The sequence below is a fragment of the Cynocephalus volans genome, chromosome 10 (genome assembly GCF_027409185.1).
Source record: "Cynocephalus volans isolate mCynVol1 chromosome 10, mCynVol1.pri, whole genome shotgun sequence".
Classification (NCBI taxonomy): Eukaryota; Metazoa; Chordata; class Mammalia; order Dermoptera; family Cynocephalidae; genus Cynocephalus; species Cynocephalus volans.
This window is the reverse complement of record NC_084469.1, coordinates 103651892-103670415: the sequence shown is the minus strand read 5'-3', so window position 1 is coordinate 103670415 and position 18524 is coordinate 103651892. Positions and strand designations below refer to the sequence as shown.

At 55.9% G+C, this 18524-nt stretch overlaps 2 protein-coding genes across 3 annotated transcripts; both read right to left on the bottom strand.

Moving 5' to 3' along the window:
* Positions 1–3511: 3511 nt before the first annotated feature.
* Positions 3512–9585, bottom strand: PLPPR2 (phospholipid phosphatase related 2). Of its 2 annotated transcripts, none has more exons than XM_063111631.1 (8): positions 9509–9585; positions 8574–8762; positions 8298–8433; positions 7171–7442; positions 6033–6209; positions 5337–5459; positions 4964–5015; positions 3512–4829 (listed from the first exon to the last, which is right to left on the bottom strand). In XM_063111631.1, the coding sequence occupies exons 1-8, from the start codon at positions 9572–9574 to the stop codon at positions 4486–4488; spliced, it is 1359 nt and encodes a 452-aa protein (XP_062967701.1). In that variant the 5' UTR covers positions 9575–9585; the 3' UTR covers positions 3512–4485. The 2 variants fall into 2 exon arrangements, with proteins under 2 accessions (XP_062967701.1, XP_062967702.1); XM_063111632.1 differs by having other exon boundaries at positions 4709–4829; positions 5353–5459.
* A 2802-nt stretch (positions 9586–12387) lies between these two features.
* On the bottom strand, positions 12388–18503 carry CCDC159 (coiled-coil domain containing 159). Its single transcript, XM_063113200.1, has 11 exons — positions 18483–18503; positions 15842–15875; positions 15571–15659; positions 15385–15466; positions 14760–14955; positions 14164–14231; positions 14011–14087; positions 13556–13677; positions 13250–13332; positions 12600–12713; positions 12388–12443 (listed from the first exon to the last, which is right to left on the bottom strand). Exons 1-11 carry the CDS (start codon positions 18501–18503, stop codon positions 12439–12441), a joined length of 891 nt encoding a protein of 296 aa, XP_062969270.1. The 3' UTR covers positions 12388–12438.
* Between the last annotated feature and the right edge of the window lie 21 nt (positions 18504–18524).

Sequence of the window (18524 nt, the reverse complement as noted above, 5' to 3'; positions counted from 1 at the left end):
ACCTGTCCAAAACTGCACACCCTTCACTCTTGGGCGAGCGGCAGGTATGGCGAACCAAACCCTTGCCCTTGGAGTTACAAGGTGCACTCTAACCAGTTGGGCTAATCGGCCAGCTCCCCCTTCACTCTTTAACTGCTTACCCATCTTTATTTCTCTTCAAATTACATAATTTCCAACGTTATGCGTTCATTTGATGGCATCTCTCCCCACTAGAATGTCAGCTTCACGAGGATAGGGTTTTTGTTTTGGTCACTGCTGGGTACCCAGCTCATAGAACAGCACTTGGCACACAGTAGGTGCTTATAAATGTAGGCTGAGTGAGAACATTCAGCAGAGATGCGGATGTTTGACAAATCTTGTGCACACACGGTTCTTTTTTCTCTCACTTCTCAGAATTCTGTCTTCATATCTTGACAGAAGGACACTTACCATAGATGGGCTCGTTGTAGCTGCCTGCAGGTGGGGCTAGACCAGGTGGTAAGGGGCAGAAAGGCAGGTAGCTCAGGATCAGTGTTTGCCTCTCAGTTTATTGATATCCTCAAGTGCTTAGTTGATTCATGAAACAAATATTTGTTGAACACCCACTGTGTACAGGGCCTCTTCTAGGTACTGGGGACCCAGCAGTGAACAGACAACAAAGTCTCTGTCCTGCTGGAGCTGACATTCTAGTGGGGGAGACAGATAATGCTCACTAAGCATTAACAAGGAGTTTTAACAGTGTATGAGCAGATAATAACAGCAGATAATAAGTATATGCAAAAAAAAATTGTACAGGGAAAGGAAGTCAGAAGGACCAGTTTGTTTTTGCAATTTTGAATAGTGTGGTTGGGGCAGTCTTCACTGAAAAGGGGACATTTGAGAAAAGGCTTGAAGGAAGTGAGGAGTGAGCCATGCACACATGCGGGGGAAGAGTGTTCCAGGTGAAGAACCTGCAAGTGCAAAGGCCCTGAGGCACTGGGAGAAGGTTGACTTTTACTTAGAGTGCCACAGGGAGCCATGAGTGGGTCTTGAGCAGAAGATAGTTGTGCTTTTACTTACATTCTAAACCAGCACTCTGTTTTGGTCGAGTTGAGTTTAAGATGCAGTGAGACCCACGGAGGCACATCGAGAAGGCTTTTTGGCCGGCAGGGGGATCCAAACCCTTGACCTTGCTGTTATAAAACCTGCTCTAACCAACTGAGCTAACTGGGCAGTTCAAAGGCTTTGAACGGGCAGGTACAGCCTAGTCTGTGTTCTGTACCTAAGATTATCCATCCCAGGATGGGAGGGAGGCCAGGCCAGGGCTGCTGTCACTAACCCTCCTCAGCGGGACCAGATACTTCTTTCCACACGTGACTCTTTCTCAGTCCGCACTTCACATCAGCACCATGGTCAGCGCCCGCCGGGTTGGGTGGTGGCGCTGTCCGCTGTGCTGAGGCCTTGTTTCCTTCCTGCTCCGAGTGGAGGTAGCCGCGCTCAGAGTGGCCCCTGGGTCTCAGGTGTGTGAGCTCTAGAAAGAGGAGCTTTGGTCTCTCACGCAGGGGGCTGCATAATCATGTCTCTCCTCTGCCTTCAGCCCTCTTATGCTCCCATCTCCTGCCCCGCGGTCCACGACCAGCCCCCACCTGCTCCCCAGCCTTCTCTTTCACTATCCACCTAACCCCCACTCACTCCGCTCCAGCTACACAGGCCCCCTCGCTGTTCTCTAAACACAGACGACACGTTCCAACCTCACAGCCTTTGCACTTGATGTTGCCTTTCCCTGGAACGCCCACCACCCCTGCACCAGATATTTGATGGCTCCCTCTTTCACTTCTCACCTTCAGTATCATCTCCTCAGAGAGAATGTCCCTGACCACCCTCTTTAAATTCAGACCGTGCCTCCACTTTAGTTTTTGCATCGTCTTCCCTAGCTTAAATTTTCTTCTTATCACTATCAATACTGAACATATCAGAGATCCCAATCCCTTACTTAAATCCTTGATCCTAGAATTTAGAATTCATCATTTTTCAGATTTTTGAAAGGTAATATGATGTAAATACTATGTGTGGCGTAACACCCCTAGTGGGGCCTGGGGTGACATCCCAAAATTACTTTACTGTATCTGCAATGAAAAGAATATTCACATCAAGTGAAATAAATAAAAGCTATACAGAACCTCACATCAGTTCAGGTCAAGTTTGAGCACAAGTGAGTTAAAAACAATTTTGGTTTTCAGACTTTTATGGAATTTGGAATTGTGGATATGTATATAGCTTACTTATTTTTTTTTATTTTTTACTATTTCTATTTTTTTCTTTTTACAGCTTATTTATCTTGTTTATTGTCTCTCACATATTACAATGTGAGCTCCACAAGGGCAAGAATTAGCCTGTTATGTTCACTACCATAACCTATAACCCCTGTACCTAACTAAACAGCACCTGTATTATAATCTGCATATATATTTTTTTTTCTGTTCTGAATGTTTGTATCCCACCCAAACTCATATGTTGAAATCCTAACCCTCAAGGTGATGGTGTTGGGAGGTGGGGACTTTGGAGGTGATTAGATCATGAGAGCAGAGCCCTCATCAATGGGATTAGTGTCTTTATAAAAGAGGCCGTAGAAAAATCCCTCACCCTTCTGCCATGTGAGATGGCCGTCCATGAGGAAGTGGCCCTCGCCAGACATCGAATCTGCCAGTGTCTTGATCTTGGACTTCCCAGCCTCCAGAACTGTGTGCAATAAATTCTGCTTTTTTATAGGCCACCCAACCTACGGTATTGTGTTATATCAGCCTGAATGGACTAAGACAACCTGGCACATGGCAGGTACTCAATGGTGTTTGTTGAATGAATGAATGGGTGAATGAATGAATGAAGGGAAGCAGACTCACCTTTCCTAGTTTCTAGATGGCTTTGGGTCCCAAATGGCCTGTCTGAAGCCCCTCAGAGCCACAGTGGTGGTGGGTGTTCCTATGGCTCCTTGTCCCTCTAACCTCCCCAGTCTCCACTGAGTTCTCAGGGAGTTGGGACAAGCTCATAATCAGTACCCCTGCTCTCATCCATGGATCCAGGTGTTAAGCTTGGGGGTTCCTAGTGCCCTTCAGAATTCTTCACTCTCAAAAAAAAAAAAAAAAAAGAATTCTTCACTCTCAGGCACACCAGGGTCACCTCACCCTATTCCTTAGCCCTCTGTGCCTTGGCTGTGGTCAGAAACAGGACATGTAAGGCCCCACATTGTGTGTTCATGTGCTTTAGTGGCTTGTGGGACTGTGCATTTGACAGATGAAGAAGCAAGAGCACGGAGAGGTTCATTAACTTTCCTCAATGCCACACAACCAAGAAAGGCTGAGCCAGGACTTCAACCTAAGTCACTCGCACCGCAGATCCACACTGCTCTCCACAATCCCCCTCAAATACACTGCGACAGTACACCCACACCCAGCTTCACAGACATCAAGGCCCACGACTAAAGTCCTCTACATCCCACCACCCGGGGGAGGAACCAGGTGGCCAAACTTCTGTTACAAACGGGTCTTTATTAAAGATGAGAAGCCAGGTCTTTATTAAAGATGAGGAGGGGGCAGGAAAGGGGGCAGTGTGCCCTCTGCCCACTGCCTTTGGCTGCCGGGATGGAGCCCCTCTGCTCCACTCATGCCCCCCATGAGGGCACATCTCCATGAGGCCGAGGCATGGGGGGGCAATGTGAAGAAAGGGGGTGGGTTCCAAGAAAAAAAAAGTCCTTTCCCACAGCCCTAATAAATAACAGTAGGATTTGGGGTGACCTGGGCACAGTCATGGGGAGACACAGCACCCTGAACCCCAAAACCTCTGAACTGGGGCAAGCCCTGCTTAAGGGAATTAGGAGGGACTGAGTGAGAGGTTGCACATGGGGAGGGTCTGGGAGGGGGAAGGGGTGTCCCAAGGACCCTGCCAAGGGGGAGCCTTCCCCCCACCCTCCAGCCAGATTCCCTGATTCTGAGAAGAGAGGACCGGATGACAAAGAATGACCCAGGATGACCCATTTCTCTCCTCTCTTTTGCACATGCTTAGACACGGGCGGTCCCCCATTGACTGGAATCATACCCACCCACTCTAGAAATTCTGAAAACCAGGGACTCCTATTGGCTCTTCAGACACTGAGCACTGGCTGCAGTTGCCCTCTTGCTTGAGGATTCTAAGAAATGAGAGGGAAGCTCCCATTGGCTGGAGTAAACTCCTTTTGATTAGAATTCTGAAAACTGGGAGCTCTCATTGGCGGGGCAATGGACAATGGAGTCAGGCTTTGGCCCTTAAAAGGGCAATCCTAGGGGCAAGGGCCCACCCTGTAGTTCTGCCCCACTGGGGTGTCCCAGAGAGCAAGAGAAGCAAGGAGACCCCCCCAACGTCCTTCCGGCCATCTTTTGGTATCTGGGCCTGGCTGGTGTGTGGGCAAGGGGCTTTGGCACTCACGTGACACACATACACACACGCGTGGCAGGGAAGTGGGGACCAGGCAGACACTGGGTGGGTGGTGGGGCCTCACAGCAGGTGGTCGCGGCTGGCAAACAGGTAAGGGCTGAAGTTGTCCCGGTGGAAGGGGGAGGGATAGAGTCCGCTGAGGGTGTACAAGTCCCGCAGCAGGGGTGTAGGCAGTAGCAGCTTCCGGCCACGTCCACCACCTCCGCCTGGCCCCCCAGGTCCAGGCGAGGAGGGAGAGGGGCCCTGGCTGGGGGTTGGCGCGGGCAGGGGCAGAGGGAGTGGTAGGGGTGTCGGCTCAGACCTCAGTCGAGGGCGGGGCACACGGGGTGACGAACACATGGCTGGCGCCCTGGAGGACACGCAGCTGGGGATCAGGTGGCCACGGCGGGCGCAGTTCTGCGGCTCTAAGGGTGAGGAGTCAGAGATCAGAGGATGAGAAAGCTTGAGAGGGAGCACGAAAGCATAGACAAGACCTCTGTGGCAGCGGCCACCCATCCGGAAGTCCCCCTCTTGATCCTCCCACTCCCCCAACACTCACTGGATGGGGTGAGCCGTGCCGGTGTCGAATGCGGCCTGCAGGCCTCGGGTTCCTGAGACAAAGAGGAAGAAGGAAGGGGCTAGCGGCCCCCTGGGCCCCACTGGCCACAGTCACGAGGGGCTCATCAGGGAGTGCCCCATGGAAAAGACCACCAGAGCTCTTAGGATTAACCATGTCCCGTCGGGAAGGAGAGGGGAGGGCACCCTTCCATTCTGCAGGGCCATCTCCCCCAAACCTCTGTCCACAGAGATGGGTGATCCCCCCCACCTCCCCATGGCCCTGAGATCCCCATTACTTGTCTGATTTCCTGCCTCCTGGAGCCCCCTCCACCCACCACCCTCTCCAGCCGGGAGCAGCCCCCGGCCCCCCTTACCTGGGCCACACTTAACTTTTCGAGGGGGCTGTCCATGGTGGGGGCTTGGCCCAGGTCCTCCCAGGGGGAGAGCCTTCGGCCAGAGGGCGGCCGGCTCTGAAAGTTGTGCACAACACAGGTGACCTAGGACAGAGGGAGAGGAGCGTGTTGAAGCCTGAGGCCAATAACACAGGAGTTATGCAAACACCATCCCCATTTTTCAGATAAAGAAACTGAGGCTCAGGTGTTCAAAAATAGTTAACATTTTTGTGTTGCTTACTATGTGTCAAGCATTGCTCTTTCCACCTTACTGAGAGGTAGGTACTGTTATTACTTATCCACAGGGCCGGGACTGAGGCAAGGAAGACCACATGGTTCAGGGGCAGATTCGATCCTGTTTTTATGTAAAATTTTGATATTTTTTACATTATGATTGTTTTGTATTCATTTTGATTTTTAAAAGGTTTGATTAAAATAGTATTTATCTTGATTGCTGAATGTTTTGGCACCCCATTAAATTTTGCGTTCAAGACAGTGCCTAATCCTGGTCTTATTATCCCATTTCTCAGATGGGAACATCTGAGGCAAGTTAAGAAAGGTTGAAGGACTCACCCAAAGTCACACAGAGTCCACATCCTTCATTATGCAGTCCTGCCTCTTGGGTCGGGGGGCTGATAAGGGGTCTCCCATGCTGGGGTGGATGGGGAGGGAACTCACCAGAAAGGTGGCGATGGCCGCTCCGGTCAGGAAGCCGGCCAGCACGTCCGACCAGTGGTTGCGGTACTCAGCCACGCGGACCACGCCCACCAGGAAGGCTGGGCACAGCAGGGCCAGGCAGAGCGAGGGTTTGACCAGGCGTGAGCCCTTCACGCGGAACACGAGAGTCACGTACATCTGCGGGAGCCGACTGGTCAGGGGACAGACAAGTGGAGGCGAAGTCGCCGAACCCCAGTGGGCACCGCGTTCTGGGCTGGGAGGACTGCCAATGGGCTCTGGCAGGGGGCGTGACCATAACGGTAAAGAGAGGGGTCAGAGATTGGGGCCATGGAGTCCCGTGGGCACCACCTGCAGGGCTAGGGGGCGTGGCCAGAGCACCAAAGAGCAGTGGATAAGGTCCGGGGCCCAGGTGTCCTGGGTATGGAGTCACAGATAGGCAAAGATCCTTGCTGGGCTAGGGCGTGGCCACAAATCAGAGGGTGGAGTCAGAGCTTCCACGAGCTCCAGGAGGTAGAGTCCCCGAGCCCCAGGGGACCACTGACAGGGTTAGGAGGATAATCCCAGATGCCAGAAAAAGGCGTCAAAGCAACGGGGTGCGACCAGGGAAATGCAGGGGACATAGTGAGAAGTCCAAGCGCAGTCAAGAGTAAGGGGTGTAGCCAGGGCAACAAGGGGCGGGGACAAGGCTCCCAGGGGAGGGGGGAGGGCTTCAGGGGACAGAGTTAAAACGCACCCGCTTCATCTCCCAACCAATATCCAGGGCCTGTATCATCACGGGGACCTGGCTGGGCTCCAGGGATTCGGAGTCCAGCGCTCCAGGGACAGTGTCCTAATCCCATAGGGTACAGCCAACAGCTTCCCTTGGGCGTGGCATTACTGGCTCAGGAGGCGCGGCCAGACACCAAGGGGTAAAGTCAATGGACACAGCAATGAACTCAGGCTCGGGGGCGTGGCTAGAGTTTGAGGGGAGGAGCCAGAGCCCACAAGGGGAGACTCTGCCCTAGGGGCGGTGTCACAGCACCGGGGCGTGATCTCACGCCAGGGAGGAATCCGAGTCTCCAGCCCCTGTGGCCTCCGGCTCACTGGCCGCCGTCCAGCCAGCGCCCCCATTGCCGACCCCGCAGCTCCCGGGGCTCACCGCCGTGTAGGTGACCGCGTAGGCACAGAGGGCCGCGTCCTTGCAGGGGAAGGCGCGGCGTGCGGCGGCCACGAGGCTGGGGCTGCCGGCACAGGCGCCCTGGTCGGTGACAAAGCGGTCGGGCCCCGGCCGGTCAGGCGAGGGCGGTGGGCAGCCCAGGGCCGTGTAGTTGGGGCGGCACACTGACAGGAAGTGCGGCGTGGGGTTGCCGGTCACCACCTGCCCCGCGTTCGCGAAGATGGTCGTGGTGAAGAGGCCGAAGGAATAGACCCCTGGGGGTGGTGTAGGAGAGGGGGTTCATGCTCTGGGCCTTCTTCCTGAGAGCCCCTTATGGTTCCATTGGGCCTCTTATCTCTCTGTTACTGTGACCACCATTAAAAGCCACCTGGAACCCCACTATAGCTGGGCCAAGGTCCCCCTTCCCTTGGGACCACGACGATGGCACTCTGGGCTTCCTGTCCGTGGGCCCCTCATTACAGCACATCTGGCTTGTGCGTCCCTCTGGGATAACTAACATATCAGGAGCGGGCCCCTCCTTGGAACCTCATTATAGCTGGGCTGGGACCCCTCAACACCATCGCTGCATCAGGATTGGGCCCATGCCTGGGACCTCCTAGGATCACCCTAATGGCATTTCTGGGCCTCTTTATATCTGCTCCTGAACCCGCTATTACTGAGTCGATCACTTCTCCTGGGGCCACTAACAAGCCAGAGCTGGATCCCCAGTTCTCTGCCACTGGGGCCACTATTACAAATGAGCTCTGCTCCCCACCTCCCGATGGCCACCAGTTGTGGCTGGGACCCCATTTAAATCACAACCGAAGTATCATCTCCCTGCCACGGGGCCCATTGTGTTTGGCCTGTGCCTGTGTCTTTCGTTTCCACTTGACTCCTCTTTTGGCATTTTTGGGCCCTTCTCCTACAGTTGCCATCATGGTTGGGTTAGGCCCCATCCATGTCCCTGGAATCTCCATTATGTCTGGCCTGAGACCTCTTTGTCCCCTAAAGTCCCCATCATGGCAATTTTAGGCCCTCCTCCTTCCCATTGGAATTCTTATTATGGCTCAACTGGGTCCATGTCTCTTGGCCTCTGCACCCCACCCCACCCCCATTACCATGAGGCTCACCCAGGAAGCGGACCAGCCTCCGCAGCGGGGGGCTGAAGCGGCAGCAGGCCCCGGACACGATGGTGCTCTCCCCAATGGTGCGGAGGGCTGAAGGCGGTGCAGGGAAAAAGGCACGTGCCAGCTCCCCCAGCAGGATCTGTGGGCAAGACCAAGAGAAGAGGATCTGCAGGGTCTTCCTGGCCTTCAAGCGCAGCTCTCCACCTACTCCCATCTGGCCCTCCTGCCTCCTGGGAGGTCCTCCCCACGGTCTGACCAAGGCGACCCCCATAGTCTCACCGTGAGTGTGGGCCCAGCAGTGACCAGGGCATAGATGAGTGCAGGAGGTGCTCGGCTGGCAGCCTCAGGCCCCGGGTAGGGCTTGGCGTAGGTACTGTCATAGCAGAAGAATCCCTGGGTGTGCACGGGGAAGGTGTCTGTGAACTCCAGGCGGTAAGCTAGCAGGACCACGACACCCAGCAGCACCGACTGCAGCCCAGCCCGGATGGGGGAGGGGGGAGAGGCAAAGAGAGAAGAGAGGAGGATCAGGGCCCCAGCTGAGGCCACAGAGACACAGAGATGGTAAGAAGTGGTGTTAGAGAGACACTGGAAGATGAAGAAAGACCAAGACAAGGGGAAAGAGAGAGAGATGGGGAATGGGGGAAGAGAGAGAGAGAGAACAGGGCCAAGACTCAGACCAGAGAGACAGAGACAGACAGATGGACAGACAGTGGGTGGTAGAGGTTCAGACCAACAGAGAAAGAAATAATAGTAGATCTACTATCAGATACTGCAGGTATAATCCTTACTGTGGGCAGGGTGTCATACCAAGCCTCTTCCATGAGTTAATACATTTTACCTTCATAACAGCCGTAGGAGAGAGAGGGACTCTAGTTATGCCCATTTTACAGATGAGGAAGCTGAGGCTCAGGAGGAAACGAGAGCTCCTGAGCCCCACAGTTCGGATGGGACAGAGTGGGATTGGAACCTAGGGACTGCCTCTTCTGAGTCCCTAGCTTTCAGCCACTTCTCAAGAGGAAGGGGACAGCAACAGAGACCCCAGGGAGACAGGAGAGATCAGGGAGAGAGACTGCAGGATTGGAGGAAGGGAGATGGGGAAATAGGTACAGGTAGGGACAGACCTGGCAAAGACGAGGGAGACTGAGATTAGACAGAGACAGAGAAAGACAGGAAGACAGGTGCGCCCCGTCTGGGAGAGGTACTGGGGTCCTCACCTCCACGAAGACAAAACAGGGAATGATGGAGAAGCTCCTCTTCAGGTGAGGTCTCCCTCCCGCCATGGTGAAAGCCGGGCCTGGGGATGGGGCAAGGGAGCGGGAACTCCAGGGCAGGGGCTCGGGGAAGGCGCTGGTCTCCGCGACCCTGGTCCCACCCCCGAGCCCTCTGGCTACACCCCTGGCCCCGAAGACTACGGGGAGCCTTGGCTCCGCCCCCTGACCTCTGGCCTCGCCTCTGCAATCCAGGTCCCGCCCTGTTGGCCCCTGACCTTGCCCATCGGAAACGCCTGCCTCCCTTGACCCCACCGGCTCAGCTTGTGTCCGGGACCTCAGAGATTCTGCATTGGTCTCCTCCCTCTACAGCCCGCACAGAAGATTCGACCCCACGCCTTTCAGGAGGACCCCTTCCCCTTCCTCTCCCCAGAAGAGACTCTTCCAGCTTTACGCTGGCCGCTCCCCCGTGGCATTTAGAAAGGCCCCCACCCCCATCATGTTTTAGGGGACGCCATCCTCTTTTCCCAGGGGAACCCCATCTCCACCAGCCTCCTCCCCTGAGCCCTTTTCCCCACGACCTCCCCCGGAGCGCCCCTCCCTGTCCCCATGGGCTGTGTGTCTGGTGTGGGCTGATAGCCAGGCCCTCCTCCCCCTCCTCCCAGCCCGTCTGCCTCCCTTTTCTCCTCCCCCCTCCCCCCAGTTCAACTTCAGTCCCCAGAGCTTCGGGGTCAACAGTCACACCTGCTTACACCCATTCTCCCAGCCTCATCTCACCTGTGAAAGCGTCCTATGGCTTCCCACAGGCCGCCGCCACGCCCACAGACTCACAGCCGCCCCTGGCGGCCAGCAGGGCAGCGACGGTCACCCCCATTGCGCAGGTGTGGAAACTGAGGCCCAGGTAGGCGAGGGTAGGCACTCTGGGTCCAGTGCCCCATTCACGAGGCTCACTCTGTCTGAGGTGTGACATGTAGCATTAGGGTCGCCAGAGGTCCCAGATGCCCACAGAGTTACCCACGCTGACAGCCCCAGAGTGCACAACCCAGCCACAGCCTCCATCCCAAACACCACAGACACACACACACCATGGAGCAGCGTCTGTCCATCCATCCCACCATGAGGACTTAGCGCCTGCTGAGTTTCAGGCACTATGCTGGATGCCAGCCTCGTGGTGAACAAGACAGGACTGCTCATTCAGACAGGTGCCCAACATCCATAACTGCACACACACACACAGTGTGCACACGGCCTGTCACAGACTCCCACACAGATCAAACAAGTCCCTCCCCCCACAAACACATAGAGGGACACATCAGGAGAGCTTAAACACATCCCAGCCCCACATACAGCCCCACACAAGCCCTCACCCCACCACAGTCAGGGACATCTACTCAGAACTGCCAACACACTTTAGAGTCACCAAAGAGAGCCACTACACACAATGGGGGTCACAGAGTCACGCCCCCAATTACAAGGCACTCGATGACAGCCGCACACATTAACAGTCTCTCAGCCACACTGATGGTCATAGGAGAGATGGTGCCATCTACAACCAAGCCACATGGCCACACAAGGCACATACATGGATCATGACACAGTCTCACACACAGCTACACAGCCACACAAGAAAGGCGCACGATCACAGAAACACGCCAATACACAAAAGCAGTCCTTCCACATCAGAATGAACAGAAAACAGCAGCCACACAATGACAGTCACATGCACACAACCATCCAAACACCAAGACAGCCACTCACAGTAATGGCAGTCACACAGCCACTCAATAGCAGCCACAACACCATAGCCACACACACACACACACACCATCAGAGTGATACCCACAGTGACAGCCACACAATGACAGTCACTGGAGACACAGTCACGCACGCACACACCCGCGGACCCCTGAAGTCACACAATCACAGTCATACAACCATACATAACAGTCACACAACCACACACTGACACACAATGACAACCGCACAATCACAGGCACCCACAGCCATCATCGCTTGGCTCATCAGCCAGGGTCCCCTCCTCACGCTCCCCTCCCCCAGCCCGGCCCCCAAGCCCCAGCTCGCTGCCTCCCCTCCCCCTCCCTGATCTGGACCCGGAGGGACCCGACCTGCAGGAATCGAGGCCCCGGCAGACCGAGGGTCGTAAGCCCGCGAGAGGGGGTGAGGGGGCGCCCCAAGCTCCGCCCCTCACCAGATCTAGGCCGCCGCCGCCGTCTGGGCCCCCGCTCCGCCCGACGGCCCCGGCGCGGCGGGACGGACAGACTGACAGCTGGCCGGGCGGGCGGACCCGGAGACCGAGACGCCGTCGGCCGGGCCCCGCCGCGCCGCGCAGACTCCGCTGCGGACGGGGGGCGGGGCCTCTGGAGCCTCATTTGCATAGCCCGTGAGGCGGGGCCTCTCGGCGTCTCATTAGCGGGGCGGGGCCTCGGCTGCTCTTGGGGGCGGGGCGTGTGGAGGTTGAGCTGGAGGACCCTGCGGTGGGGCGCACTGAGGGGAAGAGGAGGGCGGGGCTTCAGAGTATGGCCCTATGCCGCGCCCCTCCGTCTCTGAGCCTCAGTTTCCCCATTTGGGTAATGAGCGGCGGCAGCGGATCGGATCGCCAGGGCCCACAGAAAGGCAGGCTCTGCGACCAGTGTGGAAAAGCCTGCCTGGTCACTCAGATTTGGACAGACTGATCCCCGACCTTGTCATATACTAAATCTGGCCTCACGCTGTCCCCTGACTCTAGAGTGCCTAGCCCTGCACATCCCAAACCGCCCCCGGGGTCTCTGCACTCTCTCCAACACTGAGGGGTAAATTAGAGGGTGGGGATTCCTAGGCACAAGAAGCCGCAGGGGCGACAGTCCAGGCGTGGAGGAGGGTCTCGGCTAGTTTATTTTCTCTCTGGAGGGGTCTTCAGGGAGAGCAGTCCCTGCTGCTCAAGCTGTGGAGAGAGGGCGCGGATCAAGGTCTGGCCTAGCCCAGGGGACTCCAGGGCTGCAGGTTAGGGACCAGGTTGGGAGCTGGGACTGCCTGAGGATCTATACTGTGGGAGTCAAGGGCAGGCAGGTCAGGAGAGGAATGAATGGGGAGGACCCACCGGCTGGGAAGGAGCGGTTCCTGGTGAAAGGTGGCTGGGAAAGGTCCGGGTCCGAGTCGGAGTCCGAGTCCCAGGAGCGGAGTGGAGGGGTCAGGCACCGGTGCCCCTTGTTGCCTGCAGGACGGGGGAAATTCTGGCTCTTCATGCACGAACCCTGAATGTGACCCTCCAGTAACCTCCAAATATAAGCCTAATGTTCCTTGATTTTATACCTCAGAGGTCATTGATCATGACCACCACATCTCTTAAATGTTACCCAAAGTGACACGAAATTATGACTTCAACCACCCTTGAATTTTACCCTATTAACCCTTAAAAAAAGATACCAGTAGGGCTGGCCTGGTACCTCAGTTGGTTAGAGCACAGTATTATAACACCAAGATCAAGGGTTCAGATCCCCTTACCAGCCAGCTACAAAAAGAAAAAAAAAAAAAGTAGGGGGGAGGAAAAAAAAAGAGATCCCAGTGACCTGAGTGATTGCTGGATGATCCTCCAGTGACTCCTTAATTCAATCCCAAAACATTACTTAATGCGACCACAGAATAAGACCCAACAGATGTGACCCCCAAATAGGACCTCTGTATATGACCCCCATAAGTGGAGCTGGAGAATAACCTCCCACCCCTGAGCAATACTCAGTTCCCCCTCACCCCTGAGGCTTGAGACCCTGTGGCGAGCCCCCGAGGATATGGCGAGGCCGTCGATGGAGTTCTGCAGCACGTGCACAGCAGACCTGCAGGGAGATGGAGAGATGGGGGAGCCGGGAGACTCAGATTGCTCAGGGTGGGGACAGCAGCAGTGCTAGGGCAGGGGGGCTGTGGTGTAAGTGAACCCCAGGGGGAGAGGTCTGGATTCAGATGGGCTCCAGGTTCTGGTGGTCAGTGCCAGATCCAGTTGGGGGGAAAGGGTCAGATGAAGGTCAAGAGTCAGAGGTCAGATTGGGGGCTGGGCATCACCATATGTCACTCAGTTCCTTCTGGAGGTCATCTTTCCAGCAGCCACTGCCTCCCAATGGCATCTCTTCGGTCTCTGGCGAGGCAGACGTGTCATACCCCTGCTGCTTCATCTTGCTCAGGATCTGGGGCCAGGGGGCATGAGAGAACAGCAACAGCAATAAATATGACAATGGCAAAAGGTGACTGCTACATAGCACTTATTATATGCCAGCCCACATTCAAAGTGCTTAACACCTAGCTAACACAGCTACTCTGATCAGGGAGGGATGCATCAGCATTATGCCCATTATATGCAGGAGGAAACTGAGGCCCAGAAAAGGGAAGTGACTTGCCCACAGTCACACAGCAGTAAGTGTCAGAGCTGAGATTTGAACCCAGGCTCCAGTCTGATGGTGGCGGCTGGCCGAGATCCCCTTACCCTCTCTTCCTGCTGGGTCCCCGTCTTTTCTGCTCACCTTGCGGCACTTCACCTGCGTCTTCTGCATCTTCTGAATGTTTGCCAGGTTCTCTGAGATCTCGTCCTCCTGCGCCTCTGTGGAGGGAGAGGGCTCAGGGGCACAGGGGCATCAGAAGGATGCCCCTCCTGGCTGTGGGCTCTAGGCACTCACGGAGCTTCTGATAGATGAAGGTCACCTCCTCCCGCACCAGCTCCAGCTCCTCCCACAGGAACTTCTTGCTGAGGGGACAGTGCAGCCTAGACCCATGCTCCCTGCCCAGCCCCTGTCCTCCCCCACTTCCCATGTCCCCATCATCCAACTACTCATCCCCCCAGGCTCTGTCCCCTCCCCCACCTGCCTGCCCACTTTCCCCGCTCCTACTTCTACCCCCCACCTCCCACCCCCAGCCCCATCTTCTCCTGACCTCCAGCCTCCAATTCTCTCAGCCTCTCCACCCCCTCAGCTTCCCATCACCTGGCCTCCATCTCCCCACCACCCCATAGCTTCCTGATCCCTGGTCTCATCCCCCATCTGACCTCCCGCTCCCTGTCTTCCCTGTCTTCTGGCCACCCACTCTACCCCCCGTCCTAGCCACCTGTATCCCCCAAGCCTCCCATCCTTCCTCTCGTCCCCCACGCCTTCCACCATCCCCAGTTCCCCTTATCCAGGCCTCTCCAACTTTCCTCTCCCCGCTCCGCTCCCAGTTTCCCCTTCCTGGCCTCCCTGCCCTCCCACAGCCTCCCAGCTGCCCTCCCGCCTGCACCCACCTGTCCCGGATCTCCTGAGCCAGCAGCTGCAGGCAGCGGGTGGTGCGGGCCCGCTGCACCTCCTCACTGTCACGCAGGGTCTTCTGCAACCCCTGCAGGCCTTGGGCCAGGGCCCCATACAGCTCCTGCCGGCCCTGCTCCATGCCCCACTTGGACCCCTCCTTCTCTCCCTGGCGGCCCAACGGGCTCAGCACTTCTGCAGAGAGGGTGGGGCCTGGACTGAACCCTGACCTCGTTCAGAGCCCAGCTTTGAACCTAGCCTGCCCTAACCATGGCCTGACCTTGACCCAGAACCTAGACTACCCCAACATCTCTCACGCCTGGCCTGACCCAGCTGGCCCTGATAGGATGAGCCTCCAGCCTGACCTTGACCCTGAACCCCGATTTCCCCAATGTCTCTCACCTTGGCTTGACCCAGCTGGCCCTGGTAGGACCAGCCTCCAGCCTGACCTTGACCCCAAACCCAGATTTCCCCAATGTCTATCACCCAGGCCTGGTCTGGCTGACCCATACAAGACCAGCCTCAAGCCTGATCTTGATCTTGAACCCAGATTCCCCAAAAGTCTCTCACTCTGGCTTGATCCAGCTGACCCCGACAGGGCCTTGACCTCTGGCTGTTCCTCACCTTCAAGCTGCTGGATCTTGATTTGCTGCAGGCAGCTCTCCTTCTCCAACATGGTCACAGAGTGGTTCAGGAACTCAAAAGCCTTGGGGGAAGAGGTCGGACCTGGGTTTGGAGGAAATCAATGTGGGGGGAGGGGGAGGAGGAACAGGGACAGAGGCTGCCGGGGGCAGGGCCAAGGTGGCTTACTTTGGTCTGGGCCTGTAGCTGGCTCCTGAGTGACTCCAGCTCACATCGCAGGAGCTTCTGGGGGTCAGGAATCATCATGGTGGACTTAGCTGTGAGCAGAGGTGAGAGTGAGCTGGGCTCAGGCAAGGGCAGGGCAGAGGTCAGCAGAGGCTCAGAGCAGGGGAGGGGCAGGGAAAAGTTACAGAACAGGGCCTGTTGAGGCTGGGGCAGGGATCAGGTAAGAACTGGCAGGTCTTCCCCACACAGTGTCACTGGGAAAGAGGGTTCTCACCTTTGACTTTGGAAGAGATGGTCTCCAAGGGCTTCTAGGGAAGGAGGACAGGAGAGGAGTGGAAATTTGTCCCTGGGCTGCCTTCCCACTCACCCCAACCCAGTTTGGAGAATTGCACAAGAGTTGAGTCTTCTGAGTTCTGGGTGTCCCAAACTACGAGTGCAGTGAAGCTGCCTCTGGGTACATTCATGCGACCCCCTTGGCCTGCATATGCTCAGAAGTGCACTTGTGTGGCTCGTCCCATATGCATGTAGGTCTGCCGGCTGCCCCTAACCACAGACAACTGTGGAGCCCTGGCTCCCACCCAACACCAGTCCCGTCTCTAGCTTAGGCTCAGGAACTGCCCTCCCCTTTAGGGGCAAAAGACGTCTGTTGACATCTGCAGTGGCTGTCAATAACACCTGACACACAACCACACACAGTGGCCAAAACACACAACCACAGCCACACAGACACAAGCAAAGTCACACCCAGAGACAGTCAGACAAAAAGCCACTAAAGACACAACCTCACTTTCCTTCCATTCTTTCCTTCATCCATTCATCGAAGACGTTTAGCAAGGGCCTGCTGAGTGCCGGGTGCTGTTCTAGGTGCTGAGGATACACAGTGAGTGTTTTTAATGAGAATCCCTCTGCCCCACCGCCCCTTCCCTAGTTCCCCAGTGGTAGATCACAGTGGTTTCCCAGACTGAAGGGGTTTCCTGGGTGGGGGTGACCTTAGCTACGTTGTGATGCCTCTTCAAAAGGTCCTGGTCATTACAGCACTCCTTCTGCAGGTCTGGATTGGGGAAGGGGGTAGCCCCATGTGACCGAGGGCCTGACCCCCACCCTGGCCTCCAGTCTACACTCCTCACTGTGTCCTCAGAAGCAGTGGGTCCCAAGGTCTCTGGCTCTGGGGTCCTGGACCAGTGAGTCTTATAGCCCAAAGTCTTGTCCGAGGAAGAGCCTAGGGTTGAGGGCTTCTTTGAGGGGCAGCTCAGAGCACTCCTTGTGCCCCCAACCCCTCCCAGTCCCCCAGCCCTAGAGCAGCCCCCCTACGAACCCCAGAACTTGTCACTCTTCTGGTTAGCACGCAAACACACGGTGGAGGATGAGGGAGATAAGTAGTGGCAGGACACAGAATAGGCAGGGTCCTGGGGCAGGCCGGCCAAAAGAGGGTTGCTGTGAGTAGGGAGGACAGGGGTTGCTTTGAGACCAGCCCCCACGTCCCAACACCCCAAGACCCTCCAGAACATCCCAGGGAGGCCTCATTCCTGAATACAAGGCTTCTCAGTTATGGTAGGAACCAAAGCTGGATGAAAGATGATTCCAGTCCCAGGGATTGGACTGGGCAGTGAGAAGGACTCAGAAGACTTCACAGAAAGAAATGAGGCCCAGGCAGAGCCCAAAGAAAAAAAGGACCTTAATATCAGGCCTTAAAGGAAGGGCATTCATGGCAGGAAACATCACGTGCAAAAGCTGGGAGGTGTGGAACCACGTGCTCTGTGCTTGTAAATTCAGGATGGCTGAGGCAGGGTCCAAGAGGAAGCAGCAGTAGTTAGCAGAGCAGTTCAAGTAAAGCACTGAAGGCCAAGCACAGGCATTTGGACCTGGCCCCACAGGTACATGGGAGTCATAGAGTGTGAACAGCAGAGGCATGTCTATTCAATAAATATTAGCTGAAGTGGGGCCTGGGCCTGTTTTTGGTGAGGCTGAGAATAGGAAAGAACTCAGCTCTGGGTCTCACATTCAGGCCCCTTCCCACTCCAGGGCTGACACAGATGGAAAAACCGGGGCAGGTCTGCCTGGAAAAACTTCCAGGTGAAGGACACCTTGCCCTGGGCCACACTCTCAGTTCCCCAAACTCTCTTGATCTTTCTCTTCTGTGGCCCTTGCTGGGCCCTTTGCCTGGTGTCCTTCTCCTGGCCATCTGTCTGGAAAACTCCTACACACCCTTCAAAACCCTACTCAGCATATCCTCTGTTAAATCTTCCTTAATCCTTTTTAAGGCTTATTATTTCTGAGCACCTAATTGAGTGCTGGATACCCCCCAAGTATTCACTGGATCTTCACACCCACCCTGTGTTGTGAAGTTATTCTGCCTGAAATGTTCTAGGCTACCCTTTCAAGAGTCACTACCTCAGGGAGGTCCTCACTTCCAGAGGCAGTAGACCATGACGGTTAAGCAAGGAGACTCTCCGGCTGTTGGTCTGTCCCTCCTCAGCTGTGTGGTGTTGGAAGAGTTACTGAACTTCTCCATGCTTTAGTGTGCCCAAGTATAAAAATGGGATGTCATAGTACACACTTCTCTGGGTGGTGAGATTATGTAAATTAACCCATGGCAGTGCCTGGCATACAGTAATGGGGAGCTCAGCGTTTGTTCTTGAATGTCACGCTGAAAACCTGGGATTTGGGGACCACGGGATCCCTAGGAGGCTTGGAGGGAGAAATGAAGAGGCGTTTTTGAGCACCAACTGCAGGCAGGTCCCCAATCGTGCCTCCTCCTCCCCCTTCCCCTCCCCCCTCAGTTGTCTCTTCCGCGGTCCCTCCCGAGAGAATTCTTTGGAGAAGGGGGCGGGGTCATCGGCATGTGCCCCGCCCCCGGCGGTGGATCCTGTGACTTCCAGGCCCCCGAACCCCTTCCACCCCCACCTACCACATACCACCTGTTCATGTTCTCCCATCAGGGACCGCGAAGCCAATCC

Excerpts from the sequence above, each read along its gene's own strand:
- CCDC159 (XM_063113200.1), bottom strand. The coding sequence starts at position 18,503 with ATGGGAGAACATGAACAGGTG. Across the intron at positions 15,876-18,482 it reads TGGGAGAACATGAACAGGTG|AAGCCCTTGGAGACCATCTC; the intron begins GTATGTGGTAGG and ends CTCCTTCCCTAG. Across the intron at positions 15,467-15,570 it reads AGCTACAGGCCCAGACCAAA|GCTTTTGAGTTCCTGAACCA; the intron begins GTAAGCCACCTT and ends TCTTCCCCCAAG.
- PLPPR2 (XM_063111631.1), bottom strand. The coding sequence starts at position 9,574 with ATGGCGGGAGGGAGACCTCACCTGAAGAGGAGCTTCTCCATCATTCCC. Across the intron at positions 7,443-8,297 it reads GAGGCTGGTCCGCTTCCTGG|GGGTCTATTCCTTCGGCCTC; the intron begins GTGAGCCTCATG and ends CACCACCCCCAG. Across the intron at positions 5,016-5,336 it reads AAAAGTTAAGTGTGGCCCAG|GAACCCGAGGCCTGCAGGCC; the intron begins GTAAGGGGGGCC and ends TCTTTGTCTCAG.